Raw genomic sequence first — 12,991 nt, 5'->3', positions numbered from 1 at the left:
GTTACTGCTAGACTTGACTTTTCCAATGTATATCTGGCCACACATTCTATTTTCTGGAAACAAAGTCACCCAAAATTCCCCTGCCTATGCCATAACTCATAACAAATCTCACTGACCCATTACCTGTGCTCACTGCCTACTTTGGCTGCTGAGTAAGCATTGTCATGGCTTGGTAAAATTCACATACTTGTTTTTAAATCCTTCCATGGCCTTCAATCTCCACAATGTCCAACTCTTCTTCAGCCCTACAAGCCCCAGATATCTGTGTTCCTCTAGTTGCAGCCTGACTGCTGCACTGATGGTGGATGTTGTGCTATAAAAAAGAGCTTTGTACTGTTTAATTCCATAGAATAAGAATCCTGACAATGCAGGAGGAAGTCATTTGGCCCATCAGGTCAGCACTGACTCTCCATCAGAGCATCGTACCCAGGTCCAAATCCCCACCCTAACCCCGTAACCTCACACATTTACCCTGTTAAATCCCCCAACCTACACATCTTTGGGACACTAAGGGGCAATTTACTATGGCCAATCCACCTAATCTGCACATGTCTTTGGGATGAGGTGGAAAAGCTCCTATTGCACTGTTTCCAAGATGATCAATGGCATTACCTCCTGTGCCTAGGCTAATATTTGTTCTTCATCAGTAAACCAAAATATCTGGTTGTGGTTACACTGCTCCTTATGGAATCTTGCTACAAACTTCCTGGTTACTGTGCTTCAGATATTATAACAGTGAATAAATACACTTTAAAATGACCTTCAACTGACTGGAAGGCACGCAAAGGTGCTTAACACCAATTCAAGTCTCTCTTTCATTTGCTTCCTTGTCCATTTGATGTTTAGATTTTGTTATCTCGTGACAGGAAGTGAATGGCCTCAAGAGGCACACAAACACTTTATCCATAAAACAGGAGCCTCATTAACCCTGCAGGTGCCAATATCAGCCCTGAAGCTTACTCCTCTCCTGCTGGAAAGCCCCGTGGCAACTAACAAAAATTGCCCATGAAGGCATGATTGAAATTCAGCTCAGAACGTTCCCCTTTGTTCCACTGATGCAACAAATGACTTTAGGAACACAGAATGCCGTTCTTTCAGTCAGTGAAACCATGGCTGATATACACCTCAACTCCATTGTTTTCAATAGCAAAGATCTATCAATCCAAGTACGTAAAGCATCTACTGGCCTCCCCAGCATCCACAACCTTCTGGGAGAAAAACTCCAGACTGCTACTACCCTGATTGAAAATTTGATGGACAATACTGAAAGGATGTGAATAAATATACACACAACAGAATGTTTGAAAACAATTAGATGAGCATGAGGTAATGCATTTTGGAAGGTCGAATACAGATGGGAAACATACAGTAAATAGTGGAATCCTTAAAGTATTGATAGGCAGTGGGATCTGGATGGATGTACAGGTAGGATGAAGGATGAGGGGGGATCTTATAGAGACGTATAAGATAATGAAGGGGATGGATAGGGTAGAGGTAGAGAGATTCTTCCCGCTTAGAAAGGATAGCAGGACTAGAGGACACAGCCTCAAGATAAAGGGGGGGCGGTTTAGAACAGAGTTGAGGAGGAACTTCTTCACTCAAAGGGTGGTGAATCTCTGGAATTTTCTGCCCATTGAAGTGGTGGAGGCTAACTCGCTAAATATATTTAAGTCACGGGTAGATAGGTTTTTGATAGACAAGGGAATTAAGGGTTATGGGGAGAAAGCGGGAAAGTGGAACTGATCCACTTCAGATCAGCCATGATCTTATTGAATGGCGGGGCAGGCTCGAAGGGCTAGATGGCCTACTCCTGCTCCTAATTCTTATGTTCTTATGTACACAGGTCACTGAAAGTGGCAATGCAGGTGGAGAAGGTAGTCAAGAAAGCATACAGTATGCTTGCCTTCATCGGCTGGGGCATTAAGTTTAAAAATTGGCAAGTCAGGTTGTAGCTTTATGGAATCTTAGTTAGGCAACACTTGGAATATAGCGTTCAATTCTAGTCGCCATATTACTGGAGGGGGTACAGAAAAGGTTTAGCAGGATGTTGCCTGGTGTGGAGGGCATCAGCTACAAGGAGAGGTTGGAGAAACTTGGTTTGTTCTCACTGGAACGGTGGAGGTTGAGGGGCGACCTGATAGAAGCCGACAAGCTTATGAGGGGCATGGACAGAGTGGATAGTCAGAAGGATTTTCCCAGGGTGGAAGAGTCAATTACTCGGGGACATAGGTTTAAGGTGAGAAGGGCAAGGTTTAAAGGAGATGTACGAGACAAATTTATTTTATACAGAGGGCAATGGGTGCCTGGAACTCGTTGCCGGGGGAAGTAGCGGAGGCAGATACGATCTTGAGATTTAAGGGGCATCTTGACAAATACATGAATAGGATGGGAGTAGAGGGATATGGTCCCTGGAAGGGTTGCAGGGTGTTAGTTCAGACAAGCAGGAGGCTTGGAGGGCCAAAGGGCCTCTTCCTGTGCCGTAATTTTCTTTGTTCTAAATCAATCATCAACATTTTCATCTTCTGCTCCAATTCAGATATATGTTACTGTACAAACAAATTTCCTGGGATGTGGGTGTTGCATTCATTGCCCATACAAGTGGCCATTTAAGAATCAGTAGATCAAGAGTAACATGTAGGCCAGGCTGGGTAGGAATGGCAGATTTCACATGAACTAGATGGGTTTCTTTAATGACAATGGTTTCATGGTCATCATTGGACTTTTCAGCTTTTTAACCAAACACAAATTTGACTATATCTACCAGGGTGGGATTTGAACCCATGATGCCTAAGCATTACCCTGGGTCTCTGGATTAACAGTCTGATGACAATATCTTTATGCCACACCTCCTGGAGAAGGAGTTAGTATCGAGTCCAATGTGACACTTTGTTTGGAAGTTCTGAAGTGTCAGGTTGGGCTTGAAATGTTCATTTGCTTTCTCTCTCTCCATAGATGTTGCCACACTAGCTGTGCTTTTTCAGCATTTCTGTTTTTATACCAGAGAAAATCAAGATATTTTTATTCCTCACGGGCTTTTTAAGAATGGTCTGTTACAACTGGAGACTGAAGAGGGAGAAGTGACAGACAAAAACAATACTGCCAGATAAACAAATTCAGGACACACTAATCTGCCCAATGTTAAACCTCAATCTTGTGGAACCACCAGTGAGCTGTTCTTGAAGAAACAATAAGACAGGGACACCCACAGCCCGCCACCAATTAATATAGCTGCAGATTTACCATTCTGTAAAGTCTGTGCACGGGACTCCTTCCCAAGGTTAGTGTGGAACCCTGTTCCCAGTGAAGGAGCTTTTCCAGGACCTGAAATATAAAAATTCAGAATGGAAGTGAATCAGTAGGATGTACTTGAGTAGGATTTAAAGTTTATTAGTCGCAAGTAAGGCTTACATTAACACTGCAATGAAGATATTGTGAAATTCCCTTAGTCGCCACACTCTGGCGCCTGTTTGGGTCAATGCACCTAACCAGCATGTCTCTTAGAATGTCGGAGGAAACCCACGCAGACAGGGGAACAACGTGCAAACTCCACACGGACAGTGTCCCAAGCCAGAAATCGAATCCAGATCCCTGGCATTGTGAGGTAGCAGTACTAAGCACTGTGCCACCATGCCGCCCCATTTCTTAATACAAGCAAGACTTTTTAAAGCATACAAATCAATATAACTCTGAAATTCAACCCCACATTAACCAGACTGCAGAAACAGAGAAACATAGAAACTAGAAGCAGGAATAGGCCTGCTGCACCATTCATTCTGATCATGGCTGATCATTAAATTCAATATCCTGATCCCCCCTTTTTCCCATATCCCTTAATTCCTTTAGCTCCAAGAGTTATATCTCATCTTTCTGGAAATCAGACGTTTTGGCCTCAACTAATTTCTGTGGTAGTGAGTTCCACATATTCACCAGCGTCTAGGTGAAGAAATTTCTCCTCAGAGGAACATTGAGGATAGGAGGGGAGTGGTGGAGAGAGGAGGGAGAAAGAAGAGAGCGAGTGCTACAGATGGAGAAGATAAGGAGGTTGGAATAGACCATTTGGTTCTTCGAGCTTGTTCTGCAAATCAATACTATGATGGCTGATTTTCTACCTCAAAGCCACCTTTCTTTACCATGATTGCCTTTGTATCCAAAGTCTTGAAGATATTCAAAGACTACTCCAGAGAACTGTGGATGTTCAGAGAATTCCAACCAAGTGAAGAAATTTTTTCTCAGCTCAGTCATAGAGGTTTACAGCATGGAAACAGGCCCTTTGACCCAACTTGTCCATGCCACCCCTTTTTTTAAACCCCTAAGCTAATCCCAATTGCCCGCATTAGGCCCATATCCCTCTATACCCATCTTACCCATGTAACTGTCTAAATGCTTTTTAAAAGACAAAATTATACCCATCTCTACTACTGCCTCTGGCAGCTTGTTCCAGACACTCACCACCCTCTGTGTGAGAAAATTTCATTCATGAAAGTACAATGCCTAATTCAGAGAATGTGACACGAGATGGAATTCTCCCATACCCACACATTGGGTTCAATGGCTGGCAGGATGGGGAAGAATTCAGCAGGAGGCCCAAAAATCAGCTTTACACCGATGTGAATTTCCCATAGGATTTTCCACTGGTGCACGGGATGACAGATTGGTAAAGCTGCTGGAGGCCAGCGTGAAACTCATTTGCATCCCATTAATATGATGCAGATGAAAGCCTGACCTCACCAACTCCCAATTCCCTGCGACAGCTGCGGGAAAACACCTCTGTGCAAAATATGGCTGTAACAATGTGGTGTACAATTGTCGGGGCTCACCTGAATAATGCTCTGGAGTTTAAGATGAAGGCCACAGGCCACCCAGCACCTGGAACATCACAGCAATGTCTGGGAGGAGCAGCTGCAAATGGACCTTCCAGATTTGGTGCGCTGGAGAAGGCCCATCTTCTGGTCTCAGAATGTTCCTGAAGATCCACCTGCTTTCTCCACGAGTGGATCAGTGATGTTAGGCATCTTTTCAATATGGTGCTTGGATATAACAGCAGACTACACGCCATCAGGCCTGCCCCATCACGGAATACAGCGCAGAGCCTCCAGGTGCATAGTTAATAAGGTCAGGGCTGGATTCCTGGAGCCTAGTGGAGTATTTCAGTCCCATGTTTCAGTCCCGCCACGGACGACTTAGTTGCCACCTAACCTCAGATTAAGATCTGTCTTCAGAAGAAGGGTCACATTCAACTCAAAATATTAACTGGGGTTTCTCTCTTCACAAACGCTGCCAGAGCTTCTGAGCATTTCCTGTATTTATTTCATATCTTCACTCTCGGCAGTACTTAGTTTTCCTTTATCCCAGACACAGAAAGCTGAGTCCACTACAGCACTCGGGCTGAATTTCGCAATGCCTTCCAGACTCAAAGGAGCGTGATAACATGAGAAGGTGAAGCAGAAGGTTGGGGTCGGGTTTTAGACCTTGCTCCTGGCTGCTTACTCCCTTTCCCATTCCAACAGTTGTGTGCAGAAAATCTGCTAACTTAGCACTTCTTGGATGCAACGTACACCAAATCCCCATTTGCCCTTTCAGATCAGCATGAGCAATGGCAGCATTGTGAGTAGGACCAAGGGCTCTCCCAAAATCTAGGCCAATATCTGTCCCTCAGTCAACATCTATAAATATTATTTGGTGATTAACTAATGACTGTTTGTGGGATCTTGATGTGTGAAAACCATCTGCCATATTTCCTACCTTAAAATAATGACTACATTTGGTTGTAAAGTGCTCTGGGATGGCCTTAAAGGCACTATTGAAATGCAAGCTATTTCTTTCTATTTCCAAGAGCTTTAACCACACATGTATTTTGCTCCTTCAATTCTCTTCCTTATCCACCCATAATTGGAGGAAGTAGCAGGAAGCTTCGGAACTCATTGGATGCTGCCAGAACAAAAACGCATCAAGATCTGTGCATGTATTAAACATAGAAGAGAATCCGGCATTCCCTCTGTTAACACATAGCAGAGAGAAGCCTACAGATTGACAATGCAGCCCTGTACATTATTATTGCTGGGAAGTCAAGGCTTAGGTGCTGCATCATCGGGGGATAACGACAAAGAGATGTTTCATCCCAACATGAACAGTGAAGGAATGTAAGAACTTTAACCCTGATCAATTACTAACTGAACCCAAGCAATCGCTCATGGTAAAGCTGTAGTTGCACAGTAGAGCAACAAGGAGAAACACACACTTTTCTCATTCATTCGTGGGACATGGGCGTTGCTGGCTGGCCAGCATTTACTGCCCATCCCTAGTTGCCTTCAAGAAGGTGGTGGTGAGCTGCCTTCTTGAATCGCTCTAGTCCATGTGCTGTGGATTGACCCACAATGCTGTTAGGCAGGGAATTCCAGGATTTTGACCCAGCGACTGCAAAGGAATGGCGATATATTTCCAAGTCAGGATGGCGAGTAGCTTGGGAGGGGAACCTGCAGGTGGTGGTGTTCCCATGTATCTGCTGCCTTTGTCTTTCTAGATGAAGTGGTCATCGGTTTAGAAGGTGCTGTCTAAGGACTTTTGGTGAATTGCTGAGGTGCATCTTGTAGATAGTACACTGAGCATTGGTGGTGGAGGGATTGAATGTTTGTAGATATGGTGCCAATCAAGCGGGCTGCTTTGTCCTGGATGGTGTCAAGCTTCGCGAGTGTTGTTGCAGCTGCACCCATCCAGGCAGGTGGGGAGTATTCCATCACACTCCTGACTTGTGCTTTGTAGATGGTGGAGGGGCATTTAACAAGCACCCCGTAGCATGATGCGCACAATCACACATCATCTTTACTGTCTGTGCTTAGCAATTCTCAGTGTACAGTTCCACAGGTACCAATCACATTCCAGTACCTCCCTAAACCAACAATTCATTGTATTCATATGAAGCTTGTATAACAAAACGTCCCAAGACAATTCACGAGCACAAATTTGACACCTAGTTTCAGAAGCATATGAGGACAGGAGGTAGGGTTTCTGAAGCATCAGAGATTTAGAGAAGTTGAGAGCCGGAGACATTTAAGGATGGAATTTCAGAGTTTAGGGCACCAATGGTGTAGCAACTAAATCGAAGTTGTTCGCGAGACCAGCATTGGAGGAGTGCAGATAGCTCAATGTGTTGCAGGGTTGGATTAAATTAGAAACAGGGGCTCAACTTTTCCAAACAAAAGAATTACTGTCTGTCAGGAATGTGATGGAATACTCCCCACCTGCCTGGATGGGTGCAGCTGCAACAACACTCGCGAAGCTTGACACCATCCAGGACAAAGCAGCCCGCTTGATTGGCACCATATCTACAAACATTCAATCCCTCCACCACCAATGCTCAGTGTACTATCTACAAGATGCACCTCAGCAATTCACCGACAGACTGGAGGGATCGATTGTGGACAAGTCACCAGGACCGGATGGAATGCATCCGAGGGTTCTGAAAGAAATGGCAGAGGTGATAGTGGATGCCTTGGTGGTTATTTTCCAGACGTCGCTGGATTCTGGGGAAGTGCCGGAAGATTGGAAAGCGGCTAATGTTACGCCGTTGTTTAAGAAGGGTGCCAGGCAAAAGGCAGGGAATTATAGGCCGGTTAGTTTAACATCTGTTGCAGGTAAAACGTTAGAATCCGTCATCAAGGAGGGAATAGCGAGGCACCTTGAGGGGAATTGCTTGATAGAGCAGACGCAGCACGGTTTCGTTGAGGGGAAGTCGTGTCTGACAAATTTATTGGAGTTCTATGAGGATGTGTCTAGGGCAGTGGATAGAGGAGATTCTTGATTTTCAGAAAGCGTTTGACAAGGTACCTCACAAGAGGTCATTGCAGAAGGTAAGGGGGCATGGAGTTGGGGGTAGGGTGTTAGCGTGGATAGAGGATTGGTTGTCAAATAGGGGGCAGAGAGTGGGGGTTAATGGGTGCTATTCGGATTGGCGGTTGGTGACTAGTGGAGTGCCTCAGGGGTCGGTGCTGGGACCTCAGCTATTTACCATTTATATAGATGATCTGGAGGAGGGAACCGAGTGTATGGTGTTGAAATTTGCTGATGACACCAAGATTGGTGGAACGGCAAATTGCGCGGAGGGTGTGAAGAGTCTGCAGAAGGATCTAGATAGGCTGGGCGATTGGGCCAAGAAACGGCAAATGGAATTTAATGTTGGCAAGTGCGAGGTGGTCCACTTTGGTAGGAATAATGGTAGGAAGGACTATTACTTACGGGGCGAAAAACTGCAACAGGCGAAGGTGCAGAGGGACCTGGGGGTCCTTCTGCATGAATCGCAAAAACCCAGCCTGCAGGTGCAGCAGGTGGTCAGGAAGGCTAATGGGATGCTGGCCTTCATAGCGAGGGGGATTGAATATAAAAGTAGAGAGGTCTTGCTGCGGCTGTATAGGGCATTGGTGAGGCCGCAGCTGGAGTACTGTGTGCAGTTTTGGTCGCCGTACTTACGCAAGGATATTTTGGCCTTGGAGGGAGTGCAGAGGAGGTTTACTAGGCTGATACCGGAGTTGAGGGGGTTGAGCAATGAGGAGAGGCTGAATAAACTAGGCTTGTACTCGTTAGAGTTTAGAAGAATGAGGGGAGATCTCATTGAGACGTATAAAATGATGAATGGGATGGATAGGATAGAGGTGGAGAGGCTCTTCCCGCTCAGAAAGGACAGTAGGACTAGGGGGCACAACCTCAAGATAAAGGGGGGGGGGGCGGTTTAGAACGGAGTTGAGGAGGAACTTCTTCACTCAAAGGGTGGTGAATCTCTGGAATTCTCTGCCCGTTGAGGTGGTGGAGGCTGCCTCGCTAAATATTTTTAAGACGCGGGTTGATAGGTTTTTGATAAGCGAGGGGATTAAGGGTTATGGGGAGAGGGCGGGAATGTGGAACTGAGACACGACAGATCAGCCATGATCTTATTGAACGGCGGGGCAGGCTCGAAGGGCTGGATGGCCTACTCCTGCTCCTATTTCTTATGTTCTTATGTATCTTTCATGGTTTCTTTAAGGTCAATAAAATTTAATCTACCTCTGCAACAGTCCACTGTCACTTCCATTAGAAATTCAAAATTTGTAAAGTCATTATCTCATAATATAGAGGGATATGGGTCAAACGTGGGCAATTGGGACTAGCTTAGTGGTTAAAAAAAAAGCAGCATGGATGAGTTGGGGCGAAAGACCTGTTTCCATGCTGTGAATCTCTGACTCTATGGATCTATAATGCAAATTTTGAACTCAGCCTAATTGCTTGGAAATCCAACTTCACCATCACCTCTCGTCACAAACGCATGAACCTCACACGTAGAATCTTACAGTGGAGAAGGAGACTATTCGGCCTATCGAGCCTGCACCAACCAAAATCCCACACAAGCCCTATCCCCATAAACCCCTGCATTTACCCTAAGCTAGTCCCCTTGACACTAGGGGTAATTTAGCATGGCCAATCCACCCAACCCGCACATCTTTGGACTGTGAGAGGAAACTGGAGCATCTGGAAGAAACCCACACAGACATGAAGAGAACGTGCAAACTCCACACAGACAGTGACCCAAGCTGGGAATCGAACCTGGGTCCCTGGTGCTGTGAAGCAGCAGTGCTAACCACTGTGCCACCATGCATTCCCCACCTTTAACCATTTATCTCTTAGCTCCTATAGGCAAAGCTGCCTCTCTTAACATTCCCCCAGTTTAATCACGGAACAGCATACCACCACATTTTCCCCAAAAATTAAAACAAAATCCATCATCACACTAAATTTCAAACATGGATTTTTCTACAGCCATGCGTGGGGGAGACTCTGGCTGGTTTGTTCCACTTTCCCTAGACCAAAAGATGCACCACATTCCCTAGAGCACATGGCTCAATAGAAGAAAGAATGATGTAACTACTCACCAAACTACCTGGATCTTGTGCTAATGCAGGGTTATGCTAAACAGAATGTGGTCAGCCATTTAATCTGCACACACTGATTTGTCCACACAAACAACAAGGAAAGGATTCGATTAAAATCAAATCTGAATGGGCTGATTAGTGAAAAATAAAATTCAATGTGGATAAATACTATAGATCAGAAGAAAAATGGAACAGGAGGTACCCCAACAAGGATGACTATGCCAAACTGACTGTACCTAAGGGCTTTATAGATAATTCCATATTCAATGTGCAAAGCAGGAAAGTCATTAGAACATTGCATGATAACAACTTGCATTGATGTACTGTCCAGAATGTTCCATGCAATATGTTCCAAGGCACCACAACATGAGCATATAAGTCAGAGGAAGTCATGCTCAAATTATTCCATTCTCTGGTCAGGCGAGACCTCTTGTCTCACTCTTGCTACTCAGACTGTAAGAGAGACACTGTGGAGATAAACCACAAGACTAACCCCAACATTCGGGGAAGCGAGTTAGAAGAACACAGAAGAAATTTGGTTTCTCAGCCCTATGAAAGAAAGCAAACTCAATGCGTGCAAGATACCAGTAATGCCCAAACTATTAACCCGGTACACTATCTTAAACTAAAGTGTGTTAACAGGGTAAGGGTTAAAACTAGTGAACACTAAATCAGGAAACAATGTCAGGAGGCAAAACAATCAACTCATGAAATGGATTCTTGACAGAGCAGTGGATGCCAGATCGAGAATGATTTTTCAAAGGTTTGGATTCGATGGTCTTTCTCAATACGTGGTTAGGATGAGGTGAATGCACCCCACCCTGTGATTCAATCACAGGTACATCAGCAGTTATTGTGATGAATTGGTGCAGTTCTACATCTACAAGATGCCAAGACTCCTTCAGTAACACCTTACAAGCTCCACAACCTCTACCATCTCAAAGTACAAGGGCAGCAAACACATAGGAACACCACTACCTGCAAATTTCCTTCCAAGCCACATACTATCCTGACTTGAAGATGCATCATTGTTCCCTATCACTGGGTCAAGATCCTGAAACCCCCTTCCTAACAGCACTGTGGCTGTGCCTACACCACATGGACTGCAGTGGTTCAAGAGGCAGCTCATCACCACTTTCTGAAGGACAACTACGGAACGGGCAGTAAATGCTGGCATAGCCAGCAACACCCACATCCAGAAGATAATTTTTAAAAAGCTGCATTATTATGCAACTTCAGAAAACACATTAAGGAATTACTTCGACTGTTCTGGCTAACTCAGCAAGTCAGCATTCTCTCCAGATGTGGCAGGTTACTACAAGTAAATACAAAGGAAACAAACTAGCCAGGAAAGCTTGCCATGTCTATTTGCCGTGTGTGTATAATGACTGTTTGGCATTTTCAGTGTGACGCCTGTGAAGTAGCTTTTGGCGGCGGCGGGGGGACAGAAAGAGGGGCAAGTGGAAGCATTGGTTTAGAATTGCACAGTCATATTTTGAACACAATCAGCAGATTTGATTCATTCACACCAAAAATCACCTCACAATCCCAAAGTAAAACCACTCTCTCAAATTTAATTTTAACTGGCTGGTGACATGCTCAGTAAGAAACCAACCGGGAGGACAGAATTCCGTGTTTGGGATAAACTGGCAGCATACCATCAATAAAGGTCAACACAAGGACATCATTTGGGGGTCGCCACTACAGAGCATTTTACCGAGGCAGCTGGAATATTAATAATGTCTCAGTGTCAGAGGGAAACCCACACCACACCCCACCCACGCACACACACACACACAGTGAGCCCCCATCCGGTTGGGTCTATATTAGAGGGAGGGGTTAAGTGGGGAAAATTTAGGCTGTCAAGGCATTAACTATGGGTGGGACAAAGTTTGAGGTTCTAGGTTCGCTGGATGGCACTGACAATGGGATATTACCCTCTGTCTCCTCTCTCTCTCACCCAGGGCAAGGGGCCAACCACGGTATTCCTGTCCAATTTAGCAAAGGCCAGGGGGTTACAGTGCCCTAGATTATCAGTGGCATGCCACACAGTACAATCCGTATTCTGAACAAACTGCACAGGCAAACTCAAACGTACAAGAGTGAACGGGGGGGGGGGGGGCAGAAAGAGAGAACGACGAGAGAGAGAGAGAGAGAATGAGAGTACAAGAGGCAGAGGGAACATGACAGAGAACAGGAGAAGAAGAGTGTGCAAGTGGGTGAGTAAGAGAACGAGAGAGTGTTTCTGTGCCACGCTACTCCTTGCTGTTTGCTCTTTCATCAGCACAGACTGAAATGTTCCAGAACATCTTTTAATCAAAGCCTGACTCGAAGAGGTGGAACTGGCAGAACACAGTATTTAATATATCTTGGAGAATATCAACACCACCCAATTCACAAACAGTACTTCGGAAAAATAAAGGACTAGTTTTACCAGAGGAAGGGCTGCATTTGCTGAATGCTAGGTATACCAGAATCTTACACCTTTACAAATTACCTCTTGCATCCCAGTGACACGAGGATCTAGACATCCAGCTACACAGAATAACACAGTATTTACAGCACAGAAACAGGCCATTCAGCCCAAATGTCCACACTTAAACCCCATACAAGCCCCTGCCTATCCTTCTTTATCTCACCCTATCACCGCATCTCTCTCCCTTCTCTTCAAATACATTATGCTATGACCCTCTGTTACTCCCTGTTCCAATACATTGGTGGCTAGGCCATTCTGTTGATGTAAGGAAAGGTATGTAAAAGAACCTAGGGTGCGGCTAGGGGCGCAGGTTCTTAGGGACCTCCTGCAGTCACTGCGTTTCCATTTGTCACTACTTTGCATTGCTGGTATGGTGAAAATAACAGATTTATAAAAGGTAACATAATTCTGAGGGAAATGTAAGTATTCAATCTTATAACCTGCCTCAGTCCATTATGGAATCTCAGTGCAGAAACTTTCCGAAGGAAGGTATAAGTGTTGAACAGTAAAGGTCTGCTGATGCACAATGCTAGGCGCAGTGATGAACTGTTTCATGCTGCGTCAGCCACAGCTGAAAACAAGAAATGGGAGCAGGGGTGGACCTTATGATGCCTTCAGC

At 45.1% G+C, this 12,991-nt stretch overlaps 1 protein-coding gene across 1 annotated transcript in view; it reads right to left on the bottom strand.

Annotated features, from left to right (window-relative positions):
- brf1b (BRF1 general transcription factor IIIB subunit b) overlaps nt 1–12,991 on the bottom strand; it is a 350,927-nt gene that overhangs the window by 299,845 nt on the left and 38,091 nt on the right. Inside the window, exon 2 of the mRNA XM_080202172.1 lies at nt 3,241–3,321. Coding sequence (XP_080058298.1) covers nt 3,241–3,321 — 81 coding nt within the window. The remainder of the gene's footprint in view (nt 1–3,240; nt 3,322–12,991) is intronic.

The sequence above is a fragment of the Carcharhinus amblyrhynchos genome, chromosome 14 (genome assembly GCF_965287045.1).
Source record: "Carcharhinus amblyrhynchos chromosome 14, sCarAmb.v2.hapA, whole genome shotgun sequence".
NCBI lineage: Eukaryota > Metazoa > Chordata > Chondrichthyes > Carcharhiniformes > Carcharhinidae > Carcharhinus > Carcharhinus amblyrhynchos.
The sequence above is the reverse complement of the archived record's forward strand: the minus strand, read 5'-3'. Positions and strand labels throughout refer to the sequence as shown.